Source organism: Oryctolagus cuniculus, chromosome 11 (genome assembly GCF_051225735.1).
Source record: "Oryctolagus cuniculus isolate XC-2025 breed Fujian yellow rabbit chromosome 11, ASM5122573v1, whole genome shotgun sequence".
Taxonomy (NCBI): domain Eukaryota; kingdom Metazoa; phylum Chordata; class Mammalia; order Lagomorpha; family Leporidae; genus Oryctolagus; species Oryctolagus cuniculus.
Window position 1 is genome coordinate 52,159,263 of NC_142877.1, and position 27,235 is coordinate 52,186,497.

The 27,235-nt window shown below is 42.9% G+C and overlaps 1 protein-coding gene and 1 non-coding gene across 4 annotated transcripts in view; both read right to left on the reverse strand.

The window, feature by feature from the left end:
- Positions 1–6,029: 6,029 nt before the first annotated feature.
- The window catches only part of CCNT1 (cyclin T1), a 29,528-nt gene continuing 8,322 nt past the window's right edge, over positions 6,030–27,235 (reverse strand). For 2 of the 3 annotated variants that reach the window (XM_089308257.1, XM_089308258.1), the window contains exons 4-10: positions 22,415–22,543; positions 18,646–18,706; positions 16,805–16,867; positions 13,453–13,498; positions 11,928–12,091; positions 11,689–11,759; positions 6,030–7,583 (exon numbers count right to left, since the gene is read on the reverse strand). In XM_089308257.1, coding sequence (XP_089164383.1) covers positions 6,183–7,583; positions 11,689–11,759; positions 11,928–12,091; positions 13,453–13,498; positions 16,805–16,867; positions 18,646–18,706; positions 22,415–22,543 — 1,935 coding nt within the window. In that variant the 3' untranslated portion in view covers positions 6,030–6,182. The remainder of the gene's footprint in view (positions 7,584–11,688; positions 11,760–11,927; positions 12,092–13,452; positions 13,499–16,804; positions 16,868–18,645; positions 18,707–22,414; positions 22,544–27,235) is intronic. The other variant, XM_017341826.4, reaches the window with a different exon arrangement.
- On the reverse strand, positions 15,225–15,331 carry LOC127491282 (U6 spliceosomal RNA). Its single transcript, XR_007919853.1, has one exon. It is a non-coding gene; the product is annotated as a U6 spliceosomal RNA (small nuclear RNA).

The following is a 27,235-nucleotide window of genomic DNA, read 5'->3' on the forward strand; positions in this document are numbered from 1 at the left end:
AGCTTAGGATTCTGAATACAAGTATCAATAGCGGTAATGATCTATATACAGAACAAACACTCCACACCTCAGAACGGGTTCAAAGATGTTTGTTACATACCCCCTTATAACTCAACCCTAGCTGGAGGCAGAAAATTCAGGAACCAGAATCTGCAACAGGGGCGAGTGGTGGGCTTTAAGCTGCTGCTTGGGATGCCAGCATCCAGTATCAGAGTGCCTGGGATTAACCCCTGCTTCCACTTCTGATCAAAATTCCTACCAAATGTGCCTGAGGGACAGCAGATGATGGCTGAGGTCCCTGGGTTCCTGCCACCTGCAATTTGCCCTGGCCCAGCCCTGGCAGTTGTCAGCATTGGGGCAGTGAACCTGTGGATGCAAAATCTCTCTCTCTGTGTCACTTTGACTTTCAAATATGTATTTTTTTTTAAATCCGCAAATATCCGGCCAGTGCTGTGGCATAGCAGGTTAATAAGCCTCTGCCTACAGAGCCAGTGGCCCATATGGGATCCCTGCTAACTGTCTGGGAAAGCAGAAGAGGATGGCCCAAGTCCTTGGGCCCCGGCACCCACGTGGGTGACCTGGAAGAAGCTCCACGGCCCTGGCTTCAGATCAGCCCAGCACCAGCTGTGGCTGCCATTCGGGAAGTGAACCAGCTGGTGGAAGACCTCTCTGCCTCTGCCTCTGCCTCTCTCAACTCTTTCAAATAAATTAATAAAGACTTTTCAGTATCAACTTTTTTCCTTTTAAACCCTTTAGACTACAACTATTGGTAATTTTATATAGTTTGGAGTACTTTTCATTAGAATTCTTTCCCTTTAAGCTCATAATCTTTTTTTTTTTTCTTTTGACGGGCAGAGTGAACAGTGAGAGAGAAAGGTCTTCCTTTGCCATTGGTTCACCCTCCAATGGCAGCTGCGGCCAGCACACCGCGCTGATCCGATGGCAGGAGCCAGGTACTTCTCCTGGTCTCCCATGGGGTTCAGGGCCCAAGCACTTGGGCCATCCTCCACTGCACTCCCGGGCCACAGCAGAGAGCTGGCCTGGAAGAGGGGCAACCGGGACAGAATCCGGCGCCCCAACCGGGACTAGAACCCGGTGTGCCGGCGCCACAAGGCGGAGGATTAGCCTAGTGAGCCGCGGCGCCGGCCTAAGCTCATAATCTTTAAGACTTGTTTTTTTGTTTTCCTATTCTAGGAAAAGAATGGGTATTCACTATCAGTTCTTCCAGGAACCATCAAGAAATTCTTTCTTCTAAAATGTTATTTTCTTCTGAATACATTGCTATACCTAACATTCCACGTTTTTCAAAGAGCTAGATATACAATTATGAATTATGTTGATCATGCTGCTATGTAGGCAGTGCCTGTTGTCAACTCTTGGAGCTATTGTATTTTTGTTGTTTATAAGTCACTCTTTCAAAGTATTCTCGCAACAATATAGAACGAGGGCTCTCCCCCACAAAACAACTACTAGGGTCACTGTGATGACCAAATCTTAGGTCTTTCCAATATACTCAAATTCCCACAGGATCTTGCACACTGACAACCTAGCACTAACACAAGTGAGAGAAAACTGTTATCAATAAAATGGCAGTTAAAGGCTCAGGACATATAAACAACAATCAGATAAGTGTTTTATCAGTAATATTTATTGATGGGATGGATAAATACAGAGAGAAACATACTTGACAGCAAGATATCAAACTGATAGCCAGACTATAAAATGTATACAATATCCTTTTTAAAATTTTTTTAAATTTTTAATTTTTTTTTTTACAAAGAGCCCTTATTATTACAATGGTCACTTACGTCCTATCATTCACTTAACAGCAGTAGAGATCCCAGGGGTAGCATCCAGAATTGAGGTGCCCCAAGGAGGACAGAGGCAACAGCACATAATTTGCTGACAAAGGACTCTTAAGAGCTATACAAAGAAAACACAAAATCTCACCACAAAATTGTACCTGAGTGACGTAGATTGGTAAAGTGTTTTACTTTTTGTTTTTGTTTTTTTCCTTTTTGCTCTTTGGTCTGATAAGAAAATGGACAGGTTCAGGTATATGAAGTAGGACTGGGGAAAAGGTCAGTTTCAAGTTAGAAATCTCGGTTAACACTAAGTTAGGCTGTTGTATTCTTTTCTTTGGGTACTTCAGCCAACTAGCACTTTCACTTTGTAACCAATTCATTATGATCAACGACTAATCAGTTCTAGTTACTCAGCTTTCAACCGAAGAGTTCTTGATGGAGACATACTTGCTCTGGCTTCAATTCGCATGCTGTCAAGCATCCCTCTCCACGCTTCCACGTGGCAACACAAAACCCGAGTCTTTCTCTTCTTTCCATTCAATCATGAATACACACTCATAAAGGAGAAGAGTAGACACTGCTTTTTTAATGAACATTCTTTTTCTTTCCCTCCCTTTTCCAATGCCAAGTTCATAGTTAAAAATTTAGACATTAAAATGGAGCGCTCCCACTTAAAAAATAATTCTTTGCAGATTACTCTGTAAGGAAGGATTACAGTACTGTGATGATTTCAAACTCAACGTTCACAGATAAAAAGGTAAAATAAAACTTGACTGTGAGGCAACATGAACATTTCCTAAACCATCAGAAACAAACACTCAGTTAAAAGCCGGGTGTTAGCAAGCAACACAGGAAATCTGGAGAGACATTAAAGTCACTGAAAGATTAGTGGGACTGCAGAAGGCTATTTGTCACCATCTGATGGCTTGCGCAGACTAAGCTCTCCCAAACCCAAGAGAATACTCGTATTCAAACTTCTATATGTCCTAGATACTCCCTTTTCCTAGTATTAGTATCAAAGTAACTCATCAATAGAAAATTTAAAAAAAGATTAATCAGTTCCCAAAGTAAAGGAAACACAGATATATTTGAAGTTCAACTATACTGGGATAGATATGGCCTCCCTAAATGCCTTTGTCCACAAGTAAGGTTTGAGAAGGATCCATTTTCAATATGAGGAATTAGGTAGCAGAGGCTTAAAGAAACCCAGCAGCGATATTACCATGATTTTATTTCTACAATTTAGCCCATTGCTGTTTGCAACTGGAGATTGAAATTTTTTTTCTATCAACACTGGTGAAGCCAATTATACAGAACTATATAGGATACACTAAATAAAACACTTAAGATGATTTTTTATGTGAAAAGGAAGGATCTGAAATATGGAAACACATTGATTCATGAGTGGAAACACTAGACTACCACCTAAGAATTTTCTAAACCCAAGAAGCATAACTGATAACGTCAGAAGATGAAATTGGCTTTCGATTCATGCTTCACTAGAGTTCAGCTAACAGCAACACAGATATCTGATTAAAAGCCCTAAGGACAATCCACAGGTATTTGTTTTTTCCAACATGAGAGTCAAACGAAGTATTAGGAATGAGATTTACAGAACTTGAGGCTCTAGGCCTGTTTATCATCACTTTCTTAACAGGCTCAAAGAAGAAACAAAAAGCCATGTTTAGTAGACTAACTTTGGCTAAATAAATCCCATTCTCACCATATGAAGGTGGGAAGGTAGGGAAGACACAGAGCTTAGAAACCACACAACCCTTAGAAACCTTATTAAGTTTATGGAATGTGGATGATATGCACGCTAATTGACATGCACATATGCTAACCCAAAGATAATGCAGCAGCTTCATGGAGAGTCCACAAGGAGTTTCAAAACATGTAAATCTACAGACAGACATTGTTGGTTATGTCAAGATAGTACCAGTAGGCATTAAAACACAAATGTCACAAAACAGACCTATTTCAGCAATGATCTATTTAGTGCAAAGGCCAAACAAAGCATTAGACCTGAATAAGCACTTTTTTTCTAGTTCATTTCTGACAAAGGTCTAAGAAAATTAACTACAGTCCTGTCAAGGAGTACTACTGTGAGACCAAGGAGTATGCTGATGGATATGTGCCTCTGTGGGGAGGGAGTGCACGTGATTAGGAAATATGTGACATTTGATGAGAATAATTAAAACACAACCAAATCAGCAACTATCAATTCCACAAAGATACACATGTAAACTAAACGTCGCATTCCCTTTCAGGAGATCGGGAAGGAAAGCGCATTCCACCTAAAGAAAGCTAAAGGAAAGCCTAAAATTTCGCAAACACAACCACACAGTTACCAGTTTACCTGGCACAACACAGAGAACATCAAGAAAGAGGAAATTATCATCTATTAAAGTGAAATGACACTCCAAGTATTACTGTTTACAGTCAGCAGAGAGCTCCTTATCTTACACAGCAATAGCAGGCAAGTACAGAGATGCAGGACGCTAATCCACCTTCCTACAAACTGCTTCCCACATTAGGCCAGCGTATCATCGATCCCTCTTGCCTCCGTTTCTTCCCCCAGCCTGATCCTAGAGCAGCAGTGCATGCATAACTTCCATCTGCCCCATAACTTCCAATGAAAATAATTTAGTTTCTCCCTACAAACTATTTGGCACACAGGAAGCTGCATTAAAAATGATAAATTCAAACAGTACCACCTTTTTCACCACAAGAAGAAATCTCACGAAGACCAAAGAATATGCCATCAAATTATCTGTAGGTAGGTGGCGCTTTCAGTTAGACAGCTTGGTCTCGAATTCTTTCTAGCCAAGATTTCCTTCATGATCAAAACTGTTCACTCCTAGTATCTGGTGTTAACGGAGTTCTCGTAACAGCACTCCTGGCCTGTTTAAGAAAAACTGTTAGAAATATCCTTACAAGCCTGTCTAGAATCTACAGCCACCACAAACTATACCTAACAGCGACCTGTTAGCAAAGTTCACTCATTCTCATGGCACCAGTACTCTTAAATAATTCACAAGCTCCAACCTCTGAAGTCATATTGGCTACAAAACATTAGGATGAAGCTGTTTCCCTTCAGATACACAAATAAAAAGCAAGTCTTACATTCATAATGCATTTTAAGATGTAACACTCTAAAAATTCTGAATCACAATTTCATTGCTTTTAATATCCTCTGGCTCTACAGCTTCTCCCAGAACTACTCTCATATATGGTCTGGGCTTTCACTTGAGGGATATATATCGCACATCTCCTTCCTTCCGGAGACCCTGCAACTGTTCTTACCTGAACCTTTCCCAAAGCCCTATCTGAAAAAAAGACACACCCAATTCTATAGGGCAGAAGCTGGCCCTGCTTGCCCAACCTTCCTCAACCCTATTTTTTGTTCTGCATCAAAATGAAAAATGGGGTGAAAACAAAGTTTTCAGTATGTAGCTAACAGTCAAGCCACCGGCTGCACTTACGGAAAATAGAAATAAGAGGAATACTGCTCAATTGCAACATAAAGGAAGAAACAGCCTGTCAGATAAAGGCATCATCTTTCCTTTAGGATCCCAAGGCCAGCCCTGTTCTCTCTAGTAGTAGACTGTTGGTAAGTGAAAAGTGGTAAGGGAAAGGGAGGGAAAGATCAAACATGATTTTCAGACACACACACTTAAAACACACACATACTCACACTTGCAGACGTACTTAAAGGTTTCAACACTTCAAATGGCCTGAGCCTATTTCAGAACTCTTAGCCAAAAGCCTACCCTCCCACCCACCCTGAACACATTCCCACCCTCCAATCCCACCCCGCAAGAGTTACTGCTATGTATCTCTTACACACAGCAAAATCTCAATCCCCTCCCCAATTATATAAAAAAACTAAAGATAACTTACTTTCTTTAAATTATTTAAAAGTCTTTTAAAAGATTTTGATGTTTAAATACTCCCTCTCTTCTGATATATTAAACACCAAAAGGATCCACAATTGCTTGATAAAACAAACTTTCCATATTTCAGTTCTGGCAAGAAGAGGGAAGATATCAACTCCAATCAACCTAATCAGGAAGTGGAGAGGCCAAGAATGGAGAAAGTGTTCTTAATCCTTCACAGCTTGAACACATTCCCACCCCTCTTATACCAGTAAAAACTAGAATGAAATAGTGAAAACGTAGGAGGCAGCACATATAATAACCAAGGCCACCCACCACCTTCCCACCTACTTCTCAATATCAATTTATTCCCTAGTCAAAGAAGGCTGACATATTTCATAAGGGAAGTAATTTTCTTAGTCCAGAATCAGTAGTAGAGAAAAAAAAAAAAAAAAAAAGCATGTTTTTGAAACAAGTTTTTTTCCTCCTTTTTCCTTCTTTACTTAGGAAGCGGTGGAAGTGGTGGAGGAGGTTCCGATGGCAGAGGTGGTGGCCGGGGTTTGTCTGTATTGCCAGCTCTGGAGGATATTCCACTAGCTCGTGGATTCAGATATTCACCATAAGAATGCACAAATTCAAATGGGGGTTGCGCAGGCTGAACACCCTGGGCACTAAGCAGGGAGTTAAGCATATTCACAGTATCTTGATAGTCTATTGTCTGAGCTGTATTGTGTCCATTGGCCCCAGTAGGGCCTTTATCCAGTTTCATATGAGGAACTCGAGTTTTACAGCTGGGCTGTGAGAAGGGAAGGCCACTTGTGTCTGAGCTATGCCCAGGCAGTTGGGCCATCGCAGGAAGAGGAGGGAAGGAGAAATTTATGGAAGATGATTTAGTACTCTTGGCAACCTTGGCTGGATGATCAAACACTGCCCCCGTCTCTTCAGAAGGGCCTCTTTTACGACTAGAACTAGAAGAGGAAAAAGAACTAGACAAGCTATAGGTTTTATGTGGTAAGGTGCTTGACTGGCTACTGTGTTTTGGGTCACCTGGACGTTTGTTCCCAGTACCAGCTGGAAGCTGTGAGTGAGAGTGCTTATGAGAGTGGTGATTGTGATGATGGTGATGATTAGATGGGTGAGTCTTGTGCTTTTCTTTGTGCTCTCGGCTTTTTGTAATGCTGTCCTCTACAGAATTGTGCTTATCAGTGGCAGCATGGACTTTAATGCGCATTTTAATCTCCTCTGGTTTCGAAGAGGCAGCTTTATCTCCACTTGCCACTGGTAGTCTCATTTTGAGAGCTGTTTTGTCAGCCTTTTCCAGAAAAGACCGCTCAGGGTTCTCTAAGCCTTCCACAGGCATCTTCAGAATGACTGAAGAATGGCTATCATGGTGAGACAACAGATTCTGGGCAGCAAACGCATACTGTGACTTCACGTTGGCCTCCATGTTCTCCAGTTGCCTCTTCTGAGCTGCCAACTCTTCTGCATGCTTGGCACGGTATTCCTTCAGCGACACTTTAGCTGATGGCACATTCTTACTACTTTGTTTCTGGGAAATGAATGTATTTGAACTGTCCTGTTGCAAGGAATGATCAACTCCTATAAGTGCTACATTGTCACTAGTCCGATGACCCTGAGCAGGTTCTAGTTTAAAAGGAGGTTGGGAGGACAGCCAACGCTCGCCCTGCAACATCTCCACGCTGGTTAAGTTGCTAGATGACTCTTCAGATACCGGAAGGGAAGGCACTACACTTGTGGTAGAAGACGCTGACATACTCATTAAACCTGCAATAGTTGTATCTGAAGAGCTTTGGGAAATCATGTTTAGAATTGTCTGCTCTGAAGTGTTTTCATCTGCTCCTCGGTCATCTGCTTTTGTTTTATTGGCAGCTTGGCATGCCTACAATGAAGCAAACAACATCTTTTCAATCCAGATAATTTAGTAAACAGAAAAACACCGAAATGAGTAGATTTTACTTGCAACACCACCAAAGTTCTGGAATTACCCATATGAGAGCCAATGAATCACTGCCATCAGAAGATTTTAAAACCTTCAGTCAAGAGCCACAGCAAGGGACCAGCACTGCCTGCGGTGCCAGCATCCCATATGAGTGCCAATTCATGTCCTGCTGCTCCTCTTCCTATCCAGATCTCTACCATGGCCTGGGAAAGCAGAAGATGGCCCAAGTGCTTGGGTCTTTGGACCCACATGGGAGACCCAGAAGCAGCTCCTGGCTCTTGGCTTTGGATCAGCCCACTCCGGCTGTTGCAGCCATTTGGGAAGGGAACCAGTAGATGGAAGACATTTCTCTCTCCCTCTCCCTCTCTCTAAATCTACTCTCCAACTAATAAATAAAACTTAAAAAAAAGTCACAGCAATCTATAACAATGTTACAGAACAACAAAAATCAATCAACAATCTGTGGGGCAGGCATTTGGCACCTTGGGAAGCAGCAGATTATGGCCCAAATACTTCAGCCCCTGCCACTCATTTGTTTGAGACTTGGACAGAGCTCCACTCTCCTGGATTCAGCCCAGACCAGCCCTGACTGCTGTTGTCATTTGGGGAGTGACAGAAGATGTGTGTGTGTGTGTGTATGTGTGTTGTGTCGCTGTACCATTCAAATAAATAAATCCAGAGTACCTGGGTTCAAGTCTCAGCTATGCTTCCAATTCTGGCTTATTGCTAGTGTGCACCTTGGGAAATATCAACTAATGGCTCAAGTACATGAATTCCTATCACCAGTGGAGGGCACCTGACTTGCAATCCAGGGTCCTGGCTTCAACCTGATCCAGCCCTGGGTGTTGAGGCATTTGGGATGTGAATCAGCAGATAGCAGACCTCTTAGTCTCTTTCAAAAAAATCTAACCAATAAAAATTTAAAATACTTTAAAAAGGGGGAAAAAAGCTGGTATTATCTAGAAATCACTCATGAATGTCTATGACTTTTTTTTTTTTTTTTAAGATTTATTTATTTGAAAAAGAGAGAGGAGAGATCTGGGGCTGGTGCTATGGCGCAGCGGGTTCAAGTCCCAGCCTACAGCACTGGCATCCCATGTGGGCACCAGTTCGAGTCCCAGCTGCTCCTCTTCCAGTCCAGCTCTCTGCTATGGCCTGGGAAAGCAGTGGAAGATGGCCTAAGTTCTTGGGTCCTTGCATCCACATGAGAGACCTGGAGGAAGCTCCTGTCTCCTGGCTTTGTATCAGCTCAGCTCTGGCCATTGCAGTTATTTGGGAAGTGAACCAGCAGACTGGAAGACCTCTCTCTCTCTCTCATATAAATAAAATAAATCTTAAAAAGACAGAGAGAGAGAGAGATTTTCCATCTGCTGATTCACTCCCTAAATGGCCATAACGACTGGGGCTGGCCCAGGCAGAAGCCAGGAGCTTCTTCCAGGTCTCCCAACATGGGTGCAGGGACCCAAGGACCTGAGACATCTTCCACTGCTTTCTCAGGCCATTGACAGGGAGCGAGATCAGAAGCAGATTTGAAGCACAGCCAGGACTTGAACCAGTGCCCATATCCAATGCCAGCACTGCAGGTGGCAACTTAACCAGCTAAGCCATAGCACTGGCCCTCTATGGCTCTCCCCCACCCCCAATTTAATGTTTCCTTGGTCTAAATAGCACAACAGGCAGAGCTGAGCCAATCCGAAGCCAGGAGCCAAGAGCTTCTTCTGGGTCTCCCACATGGGTGCAGGAGCCCAAGAACTTGGGCCATCTTCCACTGCTTTCCCAGGCACATTAGCAAGGAGTTGGATCAGAAGTGGAGCAGCAGGGACTTGAACTGGCACCTACATGGGTTGCCAGCACTGCAGGCCAGGGTTTTAACTCACTGCACCACAATACCGCTGTACTTGGTCCACCAACAAATTCAAGCCTGCTTCTAAGAAAACTCATTTTCTGTAACTCACTGAACTGAGAAGAATGAAATTAACTTACTGCCCTGAATATATGAGATATGAGGGAAATATTTTTCATTGTTTATTATTCTTTTATTTGAGAAGCAGAAAGAGGAAAAGAGACAGTAAGAGAGTTTCCACCCACTGGTTCACTTCCCAAATACCCTCAATGGCTGGGATGGGGTGGGGTGGGGCCAGGCCAAGTTGGGAGGCAGGAAAACCATCTAAACAGGAGCAAAAAGCTGGAGTCAGAAGCTGAGTATCAAATGATGTGTGACAAGACATTTTAACTATAAGGCTGGGTGCCTACTTCCTAAAATTTTCTTTTTACATAAATTGCAATTTAAAATTGTACCTCAGGAGCTGGCATTATTGTGGTGTAACAGATTAAACTCCACCTGCAGTGCCAGCATCCCATATGGACACTAGTCCCAGCTGATCCATTTCCAATCCAGCTCCCTGATAATGCACTGAGAAAGCAGCAGACAATGGCCCAAGTCCTTGGGCCCCTGCACCCGCGTCAAAGAACAGGAAGAAGCTCCTGGCTCCTGGCTTTGGTCTGGCCAACCCCATCCAGTGCAGCCATTTGGAGAGTGAACCAGCAGACAGAAGATCTCTCTATATATCTCTCTCATTCTCTCTATAACTCTACCTTTCAAATAAATAGATCTTTTTAAAAAGTTAAAAGTTAAAATTGAACCTCAAAGTCTTATTTATGAATAATGAGATCATTCTTTTTTATTTTTTCCACTGTCAGATAGATTTTCAAGATACCCTAGGTCCATATCAGAATACTTGAGGTTGAATACCTGGCTCTAGCTCCTGACTGCAACTTCCAGCCATTGCAGATCCCAGAGGGCAGCAGCAATGGCTCAAGTTACTGGGTTCCTGCCGCTCACATGGGAGATCTAGTTCCCAGCTTCTGGCTTTGGCCTCAGGCCACCCTCAAACAAAATTGTTACAAGCATTTGGGGAGTGAACAGATGGGAGTTTACTCTCTATCTTTGTCTCTGTCTTTTTGCCTCTCAAAAGTAAAAAAAAAAAATTAAAAAATTCTAAAAATCATTTTAAAAGTAGGTAATGGCAGGAGCCGGTGCTGTGGCACAGCAGGTAAAGCTGCTGTCTGCAGTGTCGACATCCCATATGGGCACCAGTACAAGTCCCAGCTGCTCCACTTCCGATCCAGCTCTCTGCTATGGCCTGGGAAAGCAGCAGAAGACGGCTCAAGTAGTTGGGCCCCTGCATCTGTACAGGAGACCCAGAAGAACCTCCTGCCTCCTGGCTTTGATCAACATAGCTCCAGCTGTTGTGGCCATTTGGGGAGTAAACCAAGAGTTGGAAGAACTCTCTCTCACTCTGCCTGTCATTCAAATAAACATTTTTTTTTTTTTAAATAGGTAATGTCAGGGCCAGCACTGTGGCATAGTGGGTAAAGCTGCTACCTGCAATGCCAGCATCTCACATGGGGGCTGGTTAGAGTCCCCACCACTCCATTTCAGATCCAACCCCCCTGTTAATACACCTTGGAAACCAGTGGGAGATGGGCCCAAGTTCTTCAGCCCTGAACCCACTCTGAGACCCAGAAGAATCTCCTGGCTCCTGGCTTTAGATTGACTCAGCTCTGGCTATTGTGGCCTCTTGGAGAGCGAACCAGCAGATGGAAGACCTCTGTCACTTCCTCCCTCTCTAAATTCTGCCTTTCAAATAAATAAATCTTTAAACAAATTAAAAAAAAAAAGGTAATGTCAAAGTCCAGTGTTAACATAATTCTATAACTTGATTCTACCAGAAGCCAATAAATGCTCTTCAAGGAAGCCATGGTGCTTTTTACAAGTGTTTCCACACAGAAAATATGCCATGAACATTGCTGAAGAAATGACCATATAACAGGAGTTCCATAATGCAAAGCAGATCCCACTATTGCCCACAGCCACCAACCTCGGGGCCAGTGTCCAGGCTGAGGAGTTCAAGTCATGATTACTGCGCAACCATTAAAGGGGAGATTCCAAACATAAAGTACACATCCAATTCTGCTGTATTTTCACTGGTGCAGTCAAAAGAAACTGGTTTTGTCCCACAAGCTGACTAGAATAATTTCTTACCCTCCAATTCCGAATACGTTTGAGCCTGCTGGGAGTTTTCTCCAGAATCTGTAGAAATTCGTGTGTCAGTTCTATGAATACAGAACAGAACATTCAAGAAAGACTCAGAGACACAGATAATAAAACAAGAATAACCTCAACTACCTCACTCTTTTCATGTAAATCAAGCCATCTTTGGCCAGATATGCGAAGGCAAAAAGTACATGTTTTTCAAGGTCCCTTACTCTTCTAAAACTTACCATCTAAAAGTTCCAGGGTCACAGTGGCGTCAACATACTCCCACCAGTGCTTCCCATCAGTTGAGACTGGGATCTCCCAGTTGGACCACTTGCAAGCCAGGTGAATGCAGACACAGGCCACCACAGGAGGTGTGTACTGCAGGCTAAATGTGGTCAAATGCAGGCTGACATTGGAGGGAAGGAAAAAGAGAGTGTCATGAGCTCTCATTTTTCAACCCAAAGCTAAAACTCTCCACTATTTAAAAAAAAAAAAAAAAAAAAACTAAAGAAACCCACAGAAGGGCAAGAATTATCCAATTATCAGTGCACTGAACTAGCATTCAATGTAATGATTTTTAATTAACCCTCTCCTCAGGTAACATTCCTAAATGTTTTGACTACACATTACTCAATCCATACATTGAGCAGGTACCCCCAAAAGGCTAGATTTTTAGAAACACTGATTTCTAAGGGTGGGCATTTGGTGCAGCAGTTAACTTACTGTTTGGAACACACAGATTCCATATTCGAGTGCCTGATTTTGAGTCCTGGCTACATCACTTCCAGATCAGCTTCCTACTAATGCACACCCTGTGAGGCAGTATGTGGTAACTCAAGTACTTGTGTCCCTGCCACCGATGTGGAAGACCCAGATTGACCTCTGGGCTACTGGCTTCAGCCTGGCCCTGCCCTGATTATTGTAAGCATTTGAAGAGTAAACCATATCTTTTGAATAAAATGAAAAATAAACAAAAATCTAAAACAAAAACATGGATTTCTGGTTTCTAAGCCCAGAAGTCAATGTTTAGCATGTATTTTCCTAAGGAAAAGCTTCTAACAAGGTAAACTATAAGCTTTTTGGTTTGCATAATCCATAAATCAAATACAAAAGGAAATGCCATAAAAGTTATCCTTCTCATCAATCACAGTTCTGTTCTATTTAAAATAATGAGCATTATGGGGTCGGCAATGTGCGTAGCAGATAAAGCCACCACCTGTGACACCGGTATCCCATATGGGCACTGGTTCAAGTCCTGGATGTTCCACTTCCAATCCAGCTCCCTATTAATATACCTGGGAAAGCAGTGAAAGATGGCACAATCCTTGTGACCCTGCACCCATGTGGGAGAACCTCCTGGATTCAGTCTGTCCAGCCCTGGCCATTGTGACCATCTGGGAAATAAGCCAGCAACGGAAGATATCTCTCTCTCTTTCTCTCTGTTAACTCTGCTTTCAAATAAATAAATCTTTAAAAATAAATAAATAAATAAATAATGACCACTCACTCACTCAAGTGTGGATTCATGGTATATTTCAAAAGTTTCAGGTTATCAAACTGAGCTTGTTAGCCCTGACAGTTACTGTGAATATCTTTAGTTACCATAAAAAACACAGGAAATCAGAGATGAGAATAAGCAAGGCGCTTGGTAATACAAGTTATATACCAATAATTTATTTGGGTTCTATAAATCCCTCAAAAGGTGACCATTCCAACCCAAGTAAAAACCAATTCCAAAAATAGAAGAGAAAAAATTAAAATTTAAACCTGTTAGTTGCCATGAAGTAAGACGTCTGTGCTAAGTCCTTGCTTGCTGAAAAAAAATAAATAAGGGGATTGAGGAAAGAGAAAATATTAGTTTCATTCATTCTCAACAAATATTTGCAAGGTACTATGAATACAGGGGTAAATGAGGCAGATGAAGATCCCTAACCACCTGATGTTTACACTCCACCAAAGGACACAGATTAATTTTTGATTTTTTTATTTTAATATTAATTATGCTACTTCCAGACCTAGGGACTCAAGCTTTACTCCATACCCAACGTCTCAAGGGTACTTATTTAAAATTCAATTCCTGAGTCTGCTCCCTAGAATTAGGTTCAACTAAGTGTGGAGAAGAATGTGAGCAATTTGAACTAACAGCCCAGAGATTCAGATGCAAGAGTTCACTGTGAAGCACCAAGGTAAAGGATGAACTAAGATGATCTGAAGGCAAGATAGAATCCAGAAGATCCTTATATTTGGGAAAAGTGACTTTTTCTGACAAAATAAAAGTCTTAAACTGAGTAGCCTGTTAGTTAATCCCCAAATCATAAATATTAATTGCTCTGGATGATAAAGCAAATTTTTATCTTCCTTAGAAAATAAGTCTTTTCAGTATTAATATATACCCATCTTTGGACCGGCGCCGTGGCTCACTTGGCTAATCCTCTGCCTGCAGTGCCAGCACCCCGGGTTCTAGTCCCAATTGCTCCTCTTCCAATCCAGCTCTCTGCTGTGGCCCGGGAGGGCAGTGGAGGATGGCCCAAGTGCTTGGGTCCTGCACCCGCATGGGAGACCAAGAGGAAGTACCCAACTTCTGGCTTTGTAGCGACGGCCATAGCGGCCATTAGGGGAGTGAACCAACAAAAAGAATTGTCTCTCTCTCTCTCTCACTGTCTTAACTCTGCCTGGCAAAAAAAATAAATAATAATATATATAAATACACACACACACACACACACACCCATCTTTGTTTAACCCTACCCAGCTGAATGTAAACATCTTAATACTTTCAAATTAAGAATTTGGGAGCACAGTGGTATCCAGATTTTTTTTTTTTTTTTATTTAATAAAAGTAAATTTAGGAGCTGGTGCTGTGGCATAGCAGGTAAAGTTGCTACCTGCGGTGCTGGCATCCCATATGGGCACCAGTTCGAGTCCCAGCTGCTCCACTTCCAATCCAGCTCTCTGCTATGGCCTAGGAAAGCAGTGGAAGATGGCCCAAGTCCTTGGGCCCCTGCACCCACGTGGGAGACCCAGAAGAAGCTCCAGGCTCCTGGCTTTAGATCAGTTTAACTCTGGCCATTGTGTCCATCTGGGGAGTGAACCAGAGGATGGAAGACCTCTCTCTCTCTCTCCCTCCCTCCCTCTCTGTACCTCTGCCTCTTTGTAACTCTACCTTTCAAATAAAATAAATAAATCTCTAAATCTCTTTAAAAAAAAAAAAAAAAAAGACTGCAGGCTTAAAAAAAAAGAAAATTTATTAAAAGTGCAGAAAACACTCTTGTTGGGCAGCTTAAGGAACAATAACAATGTGTCAAAGTGGCCAAATATATCTGCTGGCTCCATCACAAATGGCCTGACATACCAGGTGAACATGTTCTAATACCAAATACTGAAGTCATTAGGGTTTCAGAATCTCGAATGGTGACGGCCACCAGTCTTTGGGCGGAACATCCTCTGGAGACAGCCTCTTGTGCTGAACAGAAACCAATGCCACCTGAGTTGCACTCTGCACTCAGTACTCAAGCCTCATAAAGGTCGGGGCGCCATGCAAAAATATGGAATGCTTCACGACTTTGCCTGTCATCCTTCTGCAGAGGCAATGCTAATCTCCTCTGTATCATTCCAATTTTATTATACGTGCTGCCAAAGCAAGCACCAGATATTCTTTATTTATTATTATTATTATTTTTTTGACAGAGTTAGACAGTGAGAGAGAGAAAAGAGAGACAGAGAGAAAGCTCTTCCTTCTGTTGGTTCAGCCCCAAATGGCCACTACAGCCGGCGTGCTGCACCAATCTGAAACCAGGAGCCAGGTGCTTCCTCCTAGTCTCCCATGCGGGTACAGGGCCCAAGCACTTGGGCCATCCTCCACTGCCTTCCCGGGCCACAGCAGAGAGCTGGACTGGAAGAGGAGCAACCGGGACAGAATCCGGTGCCCCAACCAGGACTAGAACCCGGGGTGCTGGCGCCGCAGGCGGAGGATTAGCCTAGTAAGCTGCGGTGCCGGCACACCAGATATTCTTGATACAACTATTTAAACTAAAGAAAAGAACTGGGTTTCATTCAGTTTTAACTGTTATTATTAAGTCAGAATGAGAAAAGTCCTTCCAAGGAAATGTCAATCACGGAAATAAATTACCATAAACTCCCTACAATCTTCTAGATAGGCTTTGATCAATCCTGGATTTAAAATATGTTCACCCACTCCCAAGACTTCCTTAAAACTGCCATGACAGCACTTAAGACAACACTTTGGATTGCCTGCATCACACATTAAACTGCCTGGGATCAAGTTCTGGCTCCACTTCCAATTGTAGCTTCCTACTAATGTGTACCCTGGAAGGTAGCAAATGATGGTTCAAGTACTGAGTTCCTATCCACCCATAAGGGAGATCAAGATTTTGAGTTCTGGACTCCAACTATGGCCTGCCCTAGCCCAGGTTGTTGCATGCATTTGGGGAATGAACCACTGGATGGAAGATTTTTCTCAGTCTTGGTCTCTTTTTCTGCCTTTCAAATAAAATGAAACTAAAAAGTAAATAAAATTGCTGCTATATACTTGTGATTTGGTGACTTCTCAAAATATGCCCCCAGTTTAACTCTCCTTACCTGGAAAACATCTAAAAACATTAACTATGAGAACCCAATAGAAAAACTTCAATTCAGAACTACAGATTTTAAGCCAAACAGGCCTTCTAACTTTTGACCAAATAGCTGTGTTGCGGGATTTCCCATAACAAATCAAAGCCTCTAAACTGTAAAACAATTTCTTAAAGATTTATTTATTTGCAAGGCAGAGAGAGAGAGAGAGAGGCAGAGAGAGAGAAAGCAAGTGAGCGAGCAATCTTCCATCCACTGGTTCACTCCCCCAAATCTCTGCAACAGCCACAATTGGGCCAGTCTGAAGACAGGGGCAAGAACTCCATCCAGGTCTCCCACATGAGTGGCAGGAACCCAAGCACTGGGACCATCATCTTCTGCCTCACAGGCACATTAGCCAGAAGCTGGATAAAAGCAGAGGGAGGACTTGATTCCACACACCCTGACCCAGGATGTGGGAACCCACTGCGCCACAATGCCCAACACTGCACAGCAATCTAGACAGTCATCTCCGGCTGGGATTCCTTACCTCGAACAAGCTGAGTGCACTTGACCACATGTGTATGTGGGTGATCTATCGTTAGTTCAAAGCCTTCAAGAGAAAAAGAAACTGGTCAAAAAATGCTAAAGATACCGAGAGGATTTAAACTTCTGTTTATACTTTAGTGCTCATTCATTTCCCTCTCCCTCAACCACTGAGAGGCTAAGAGGCACTGTCTTCTCTCAGACCTATTGATTATCTCCAAAGTTGCTGATGCTTAGAACAGAGCCTGCAAGTACACAGGACCAATGAGTAAACGAAAACCTCCTTTTCTAGGGACAACAGAACACAATACAAAACTGGAATAAGTTGCTCAATAATGACCACCTCCCAAACCTTAATCTTGAAAAAGTTTTCAAGCCTTTCTTCTCTTAGCTGTTTTGTTCATCATCATCTCACATAGGTACCACTTACCATATCCAACCCCAAATGGTCTTTACCATAACTTGGCAAAATCAGTGTGCTATAAAAGTTATTTTTAAGTTTCTCTTTGAATATATAACTAAAATTTCCAAGAAAACATATTCTATTGTAAAATTTACATGATGTTAATTATTCTAATTCTGTGAATTAGATCTTACTGGTTCACACATTAAAACGTTAATAAAAATTTATTCCACCAGAGTATCATTGTCTTCCGAAGTATGATTACCTTGAAGAGGAATGAAGTTAACTAGCAAGAATTAACCTCAAAGATAAAAGAACATCATCAGAGTTGCTCATCCAATCCCTACTGCCTGAATTCCTACACTTCTACTCTACAGTTTTAAAAAACTGGCCCACATTGTGGCATAGTGGTGAGTCCTCACTACTCTGCTTCAATCTAGCTCCCTCTAATGGCCTGGGAAAAGCAGCAGGAGAGGGTCCAAGTGTTTGGGCCTCTGCCAGCTATATTGGAGACTCAGATGAAGTTACTGGCTTTGACTTCAGCCTGGCCCGGTCTTGGCTGTTGTGACCTTCTGGAGAAGGAACCAGCGGATGGAAGATATCCTTGCTCCCCACCGCCACCACTGCCCTGTCTCTCCCCCTTTCTCTGTAATTCTTTGAAATAAATAAATCTTTAAAAACTGGCTACCAATTTTAATAATAAATACTGTTCTCCAAACACAATGACAAGCAGACCATAACAATCCACAGAACTAAAAAGGTTCTGGAGACAGTTCTTGACAGTATTTATTTGGTTAAAGATTGGCAAACCTGGGGCTGGCATCATGGAGTAGTAGCTTAAGCCTCAACCTGCAGCACCAGCATTCTATATGGGTGCCACATATGGGTGCTGGTTCACATCCTGGCTGCTCCTTTTCCAATTTAGCTCTCTGCTAGTGGCCTTGGAAAGCAGTGGAGGATGGCCTAAGTCCTTCTGCCCCTGCACCCACAGGGGAGACCTGGAAGAAACTCAAGGCTCCTGGCTTCAGATAAGCCTAGCTCCAGCCATGGAGGCCATTTGGAGAGTGAAGCAGTAGATGGAAGTCCTCTCTACTCTGTCTCTCCCTCTCTCTCTCTGTAACTCTGCCTCTCACATAAATAAATAAATCTATTTTTAAAAAGTTTACCAATCTTAAAAAGCATACCATGAACCCTAGAATACGGAGAAAAAAAACCCACTAATTTATGCTTTTTCAAAGATCAACTGTGCCTATATTCTCTCTATGATACACACCAGGGTTAAAACTCTAAGCTCTACAACCTCTAAAACCCAGACACAGATGGATATTTTGCAAAAACCTTTCCAAAGGATTTTCTTCCTGTTTCCATCCGACAAACCTAAAAATCAGATGATTTAATTATGTGCATAGTTTTTGAGGTGTGTTGAAGGAAAATATACATACCTAAAGTTTGCAAAATTATGCTTTCTAAAATCACCAGATCTTGAACTTGTTGTAAGTAAGCCTAAAGATGAGAAGACAGAGAAATTATTTCCTGAAAAGCATAATATACAAAATCTAAACAATTCTAACAAGCTCTCCCAGAAAAAAATAAATAAATAAAAAGCAGGGATAAAATTAGAAGTTATAAGGTAGACGAGGAACTGGTGTGCAATCCTTATCTCCATGCCCATTCAACACATTTTCCTTTAAAAAAAAAAAAAAAAAGTGAAGCAATACATTGAGAAATAATTGTGTAGTGATAGAAAAAGCCCCAGAGATTTTGTTCATTGCCTTCTTACAGTACAGTAATATTTTAGTCAAATGTTTGATTCTCACTGAATAATTGGAGCAAAGCTAAATTTCTAAAAGTTAATACAAGAGTTCAAAGGATAAACAAAAAAAAAAATTGAGATTATTCCAGTCAAAAAAATTCAGATTTATCCTACATGGGCTAGTGAACACTTTATTTATTTATTTATTTTTTTTTTTTTTTTGACAGGCAGAGTGGACAGTAAGAGAGAGAGACAGAGGGAAAGGACTTCCTTTTCCATTGGTTCACCCACCAATGGCCGCTGTAGCCAGCGCGCTGCAGCTGGCACACGGCACTGATCCGAAGCCAGGAGCCAGGTGCTTCTCCTGGTCTCCCATGGGGTGCAGGGCCCAAGCACTTGGGCCATCCTCCACTGCACTCCCAGGCCACAGCAGAGAGCTGGACTGGAAGAGGAGCAACCGGGACAGAATCCGGCGCTCCGACCGGGACTAGAACCCGGGGTGCCGGTGCCGCAGGCAGAGGATTAGCCTATTGAGCCACAGCGCCGGCCTAAATTACACACTAGATTTTAAAGACAGTTAAAAAAATAGAGAATACCTCAAGAAGTTTTTTGGTTTTAAGATTTTTTTTTTTTATTTGACAGGGTAGAGTTAAGTTATAGACAGTGAGAGAGAGACAGAGAGAAAGGTCTTCCTTCCATTGGTTCATTCCCCAAATGGCCTCAACGGCCAGAGCTAAGCCAATCCAAAGCCAGGAGCCAGATGCCTCCTCCTGGTCTCTCATGCAGGTGCAGGGGCCCAAGTACTTGGGCCATCCTCCACTGCCTTCCCGGGCCACAGCAGAGAGCTGGGCTGGAAGAGGAGCAACCGGGACTAGAACCCGGCACCCATATGGGATGCCGGCGCCATAGGCAGAGTTAGATTAACCTAGTGCACCACAGCGCCAGCCCCCTCAAGAACTCTTTAATATTGATTACATGTATGCTAAAATGGTAATGTTTTATATATACTGGGTTAAATAATTAAAATTAATTTCTACCTTTCAATGAGGATTTTTAATAAAATTAGATGAAAAGTTTAATTCTTTTAAAATGCATATGCAGCTAGTATGGGCCCTGTGCTGTAGTGGGTTAAGTCACTGCTTAACCCACATCAACTGCATCTCACTATGGGAGAGCCTGGTTTGGGTCTGGCTGACTTTGTGCTTCTAATCCAACTTCCTGTTAATGAACCTGGGAGGCATCAGATAACTTGGAATTTTGGTTCCTTCCATGCATATGGGGGATCCAGATGGAGCTTCTGGTTCCTGGCTTTAGCCTGGCAAAACCTTAACTGCTGCAGGTATCTGGGGTATGAACCAGTGGATGGAAGACAATTGTGTCTTTATCTTCCTCTTTCTGTTGCTCTGCCTTTTAAATAAATAAACAAATCTCTTTTTTAAAGAATTATTTTTTTATATGATCCAGCATTCCAATATTCTAATATGGGATTTGGGCACCATAAGTGGCACCTTAATACACTATGCCATAATGCTGGCCCTCTTTTTTTTAAATCACACATTCCATATTGGTGCCAGTTTGAGTCCCAGTTGTTCTACCTGTGAACCAGTTCCCTGCTAATAAGCATGGAATAGCAGGGGAGGAAGGCCCAAGTGCTTGAGCCCTTGCATCCACATGGGAGACCCGGAGGAAGCTCCTGGCTTCAGTCTGGCCTTGTTCTGGCCGATAGGATCATAGGGGAATGAACCAGCAGATGGAAGATTTGTCTCTCCCTCTCTCTATAACTCTGCCTTTCAAATAAAATAAATAAATCCTTTAAAAAAAAAAAAAAAGGGCAGTGGGGGAGAAGAAGTAAACAAAAAATTATGTGAACATGCATAAAATAAAGATCTCAAAGAAAATATATCAAACTGTGATAAGTAATATCCTCTTGGAAGGAGATGAGTTTGTTGGTTTTTTTGTTTGTTTTTGTTTTAAGATTTATTTTATTTGAAAGGCACAGTTACAGACAGACAGAGGGAGAGAAAGACAGCAAGGTCTTCCATCTGCTGGTTCACTCCCCAGATGGACACAATGGCCAGGATGGAGCCAAGCTGAAGTCAGGAGCCATGAGCTTCCTCTGGGTCTCCTGCACGGTTGTAGGGGCCCAAGCACTTGGGCCCTCCTCCGCTGCTTTCCCAGGCACATTAGCAGGGACCTGGATTGGAAGTAGAGCAGCCAGGACTGGAATAGGCCTTCATATGGGATGCAGCCGCTGAAGGCAGTAGCTTAACCTGCTGCGCCACAATGCTTGGCCCAGAGATAAGCTATAAGTAAACTGTTTCTTAACTGTATTCCTTCAAACTAAGCTCACAGAATTTTTATAATTGCTTAGAAAAATTTTTAAAACTAGTAACAAGATTCACCTAAGGATTCATAACAAAAATCTGTAAGAACATTCTTCTTACAGTGATGAAAAGCCACAAATGACCTATACTTAATAGAGAATGGCAAAATATATCAACAGAGAGATACATTCCTACATATATGATGAAATACTATCTAGAAATTTTTAAAAAGTAAAGCAGACCCAACTGCTCCACTTTCTATCCAGCTCCCTGCTAATGTGCCTGAGAAAGCAGAAGATGGCCCAAGTCATTGGGCCACTGCACCCATGAGGGAGACCCAGAGGAAGCTTCTAGCTCCTGGCTTCAGACCAGCCCAATTCCAGCCATTGCAGCCATTTATAGAGTAAACCAGCAGATGGTTGATTTCTTTCTGTCTCTCTCTCTTTCTACAACTCTGAATTTCAAATAAAATAAACCTTTTAAAAATATAATAAAAAATTGAAAAATAAAAAAGAATAGCATGGAGTATTGTAAAAAAAAAAAAAAAAAATACAGAGTCAGCACTACAGTGAAGATTAAGCCTCCATCTGCAGTGCCAGCATCCCATATGGGCACCAGTTCAAGAACTCGGCTGCTCCACTTCCAATCCTGTTTCCTGTTAGTGTGCCTGGGAGAGCAGCAAAAGATGGCCCAAGTACATGGGCCCCCTGCACCCATGTGGGAGACCCAGAAGCCACCTCCTGGCTTCTGGCTTCAGCCTGGCCCAGCCCTGGCCATTACAGCCATTTGGGGACTGAACTAGGAGATGGAAGATTTCAATCTGTCCTCTCTCTGCACAAATAAATAAGTAAATAAAATCTTAAAAAAAATACATGCACATGTACCTATTCATAGAAAAGCTGGAAATAATAGTGGTTCTCATATATCTGTGCTTCAGCAGTCTAAAATATATCTATTTTTCTGCATTTTCTAATTTTACTACAATGAATACAATGAACTTGTATGATTCTTTTTTGTTAATAAAAAGACAAACACTAAAGTTTAAGTTCCAATTCAAATTTCAGTAAATTAAAGTTGCAAAATTTAGTTACAATCAAAATAAATAAAGAACAGATGTGTAATTGAATTTCCTACCTCACTTCTGGTATCAGGAAGTGACTCCTGTGGACGGAGACAAGTATGTGCCACCTTGATGACATGTTCCAATTTTTTTGGCTGTTCTTCTACTTTAGCTGCCAGAAACAAGGCTGCTGGAGCCACAGACTGCATAAAATGAGAAAAGAAATTATAATCATTATTTATTTATTTCTAGATCAAAGTACAACAAAAGAGGAGCTAAGTCTAAAATCAAGTTCTTTGCTTGGGTCATTGTCTTCCTCCTACTTATAAGATCTTCAACTCTCCTATGGATTAATCCATATCCACCTGCAAACACCAATCCTCCAACAAACTTCTAATAAAAGTTATGCATGGGAGAAGCTACTGATAGAAGCAGACTATATATATATATATATATTTTTTTTTTTTTTTTTCTTTTTGACAGGCAAAGCAGAGTGGACAGTGAAAGAGAGAGAGACAGAGAGAAAGGTCTTCCTTTGCCGTTGGTTCACCCTCCAATGGCTGCTGCAGCTGGTGCGAGACCGGCGCACCGCGCTGATCCAAAGGCAGGAGCCAGGTGCTTCTCCTGGTCTCCCGTGCAGGTGCAGGGCCCAAGCACTTGGGCCATCCTCTACTGCCTTCCCGGGCCACAGCAGAGAGCTGACCTGGAAGAGGGGCAACCGGGACAGAATCCGGCGCCCCAACCAGGACTAGAACCCAGGGTGCTGGCGCCACAGGTGGAGGATTAGCCTATTGAGCCGCGGCGCCAGCCAGAAGATTGTATTCTACTTAAAGTAAGTTTCCTGGGGCCAGTGTTGTTGTGTAGCAGGTAAAGATGCTGCCTGAGATGCTGGCATTCCAAATGGGAGCCGGTTCATGTCCCGGCTACTCCACTTCTAACCCAGCTCCCTCCTAATGGCCTGGGAAAATCAGCACAAGACGGCCCAAGTCTTTAGGTCCTTGCCACCAACATGTGAGACACAGACGCAGCTCCTGGCTCTGGCCTGGCCCAGCGCTGGCTATTGCAGACATCTGGGGAGTGAATCAGTGGATGGATTATCTCTCTCTCTCTTTCTCTCTCCCTAACTCTTTCAAATCAGTAACTAAATCATTTTTTTAAATCTTTAAAAAATTAGTTTCCTTATAAATTTGCATCAAATCACTATATTTTTTAAAGAAATAAATTGAAATGTCCAGAATAGGTAAATCCAGAGATTAAGTTAGTGGGTGCGGAAAGAGAGCAAATAGGAGTGAATGTTAAAGGTAAGGTGTTTCTACAGTAATATCAATCTCTTGGGATTAAGACAGTGATGATGGCCGCACAATTTTATAAATGTACTAAAATCAATGAACTGTATACATAAAACAATGAATTTTCCTATATGCAAATCATCCCAGTTATTTTTATAAGTATACATAAAATATTTTTTAAAAGAATACCAGGCATAGTGTTAAACTCACAAGATGATTTATAGAAGGCATGTGGAGGAAAAATTTCAAGCCAATTCAGACCTAAATTACATTAGAACAACATAACATAGATATGGCCTGATGATCTAGAAAAATCTCAGGAAACAGAACTTTTCTTGAATCTCAAGAAAACGTCAATGAATCAAAGATAGCAATGGGGGGCCAAGGTATGGCGCAGAAGGTTAAGCCTCCGCCTGCAGTGCTGGCATTCCACATGGATGCTGGTTCAAGTCTCTACTGCTCTACTTCTATTAAAAAAAAAAAAAAAAAGATTTATTTATTTGAAAGTCAGAGTTACACAGAGAGAAGGAATGGCAGAGAGAGCGAGGTCTTCCAACCGCTGGTTCACTCCCCAATTGGCCACAATGACTGGAGCCACAAGGAACCAAAGCCAGTAGCCAGGAGCTTCCTCCGGGTCTTCCCATGGCCTGGGAAAGCAGTAGAAGATGGCCCAAATGCTTGGCCCCTGCACCCACGTGGGAGACCTGGAAGAAGCTCCTGACTCCTGGCTTTGGCCTGGCCCAGCACCAGCTGTTTAGGCCATTTGGCAAGTGAACCAGCAGACAGAGGACCTCTCTCTCTGTCTCTCCCTCTCTCTTCTGTAACTCTGCCTCCCCAGTGAGTAAAAAAAAAAAAAAAAATGACAGCAAGAGCTAGATCCTAAGAGCCAAAGGAATGGAATAATTTAATATCTATTTTATTTACTGACAAGAGCTGCCATTCTAATACTTATTTGTAGCTCCACTGTTACCTATGTTATTTTTCTATAATATATTTTCTTTTTTTTTTTTTTTTTAATTTTTTTTGATAGGCAGAGTTAGACAATGAGAGAGAGAGAGACAGAGAGAGAAAGGTCTTCCTTTTTCCGTTGGTTCACCCCCAAAGTGGCCATTACGGCCAGCACGTTGCGGCCGGCGCGCTGCGCTGATCCGAAGCCAGGAGCCAGGTGTTTCTTCCTGGTCTCCCATGCGGGTGCAGGGCCCAAGCACTTGGGACATCCTCCACTTCACTCCCGGGCCACAACAGAGAGCTGGACTAGAAGAGGAGCAACCAGGACAGAATCCAGTGCCCCAACTGGGACTAGAACCCAGGATGCCAGCGCCACAGGTGGAGGATTAGCCTACTGAGCCACGGCGCCAGCCTCTATAATATATTTTCTCCAGATAATAAATAACAATTCTTTTCCTTCACACTGGTTTCACCTGTATATGGAGCTGAGTGTGTATGCATTCCCCAGACTTCAGCATAAACAAAGCAGGGTGAGGGGGAAATGGCCTGAATAAAGGTTAGGGATTTGGGAACGAAGGCTATTTTTTTTTTGAACACTGCACTGAACAGTTAAATGAACTAGATAACAGCATATGGAGCACTAAAGATTTTAGAACAGATGTAGAATTTAATACCTGGTGCTGTGGTGTAGTGGGTAAAACCGCCACCTGCAGTGCCAGCATCCCATATGGGCACCAGTTCTCCACTTCCAATCCAGCTCTATGCTATGGCCTGGGCAAGCAGTAGAAGATGACCCAAGTGCTTGGTCCCCTGCACCCATGCAGGAGACCAAGAAGAAGCTCCTGGCTTTGCAGCAATTTGGGGAGTGAACCAGTGGATGGAAGACCTTTCTTTGTCTCTCCCTCTCTTTTGTCTGTAACTCTACCTCTCAAATACACAAATAAAATTTTTAAAAATAAAACTTTTTTTTTTTTTTTTTTTTTTTTTTTACAGGTAGAGTGGACAGTGAGAGAGAGAGACAGAGAGAAAGGTCTTCCTTTGCCGTTGGTTCACCCTCCAATGGCCGCCGCGGCCAGCGCGCTGCGGCCGGCGCACCGCGCTGATCCGATGGCAGGAGCCAGGAGCCAGGTGCTTTTCCTGGTCTCCCATGGGGTGCAGGGCCCAAGCACCTGGGCCATCCTCCACTGCACTCCCTGGCCACAGCAGAGGGCTGGCCTGGAAGAGGGGCAACCGGGACAGAATCCGGCGCCCCAACCGGGACTAGAACCCGGTGTGCCGGCGCCGCTAGGCGGAGGATTAGCCTATTGAGCCGCGGCGCCGGCCAAAAATAAAACTTTTTAAAAATAAAATAAAGAAGCACTTGGGGGACTTTCAAACCTACTCCCTCCAGAGTCTGATTTATTTCAAAAAACAAAAAAATTCAGGCCCTGTGTTTTGGAATATAAAAAAATACAATATGGGGGCCAGTGCTCTGGTGTAGCGGGAAAAGTCCCGCCTGCAGTGCCAGCATCCCATGAGCGCCGGCTCAGTCCTGGCTGCTCCACTTCCAATCCAGCTCTCCTCTATGGCCTGGAAAAGCAACAGCAGATGGCCCAAGTGCTTGGGCCCCTGCAACCACATGGGAAACCTGGGAAAAGCTCCTGGCTCCTGATCAGCTCAGCTCTGGCCTTTGTGGCCATTTGAGGAGTAAACCAGCAGACAGAAGACCTCTCTCTCTCTGCCTTTCAAATAAACAATCTTTTTTCAAAAAAAAAAAAAAAAAATACAATATGAACACATACACACATCCCAATAGTAGTATAGCATTATTTATATTTCCCCCAATTCAATTAATGAGGTTAAATTTCTTCTCAAACAAGACTAAATGCAACTCATAATATAAATGAAAAAAAAAATGTGAGGGGCATGTGTTTGGCACAGCAGGTAAGCGATGGTTGGGACACTCATATCCCATACCCAAGAAAGGGTTAGTCCATGTTCTGCTTCCAATTCCAACTTCAAGCTAATGCACTCCTTGAGAGGCAGCAGGTGATGGTTTTTCCAGCCACATGGGAGACCAGACTGAGTCCCATGCTCCTGGCTTCAACCTGGTCCAGGCCCTGGCTACTGCACACATTTGGGGAGTAAACCAGCAGATGGGAGATTTCTTTCTCTGCTTTACAAATAAATAAATTTTAAATTAGTTATCTGTTTATTTGAAAGTCAGAATTAGAGAGAGAGAAATCTTCCTCTGCTGGTTCAGTTGAAGGCTCTTCCAGTTCTTCTGGGTCTCCTACATGGGCAGGAGGGGCCCAAGCACTTGAACAATCTTTTGCTGCTTTCAGGCCATTAGCAGGGAGCTGGATTGGAAGTGGAGCAGTTGGGACTCGAACTGGTGCCCATATGGGTTGCTGGCACTGCATACCATGGCTTACTCCACTATGGGGAGAGACAGAGAAAAAGGTCTTCCATCCACTGGTTCACTCTCCAAATGGCTGCAACAACCAGAACTGCTGGACCAATCCGAAACTAGAAGCCAAGAGCTTCTGCTGGGTCTCCCATGTGGGTACAAGGGCCCAAGCTTTTAGGCCATCCTCCACTGCTTTCCCAGGCCATAAGCAGAGTTGGATCAGAAGTGGAGCAGCTGGACACGAACCAGCACCCATACGGGATGCTGTC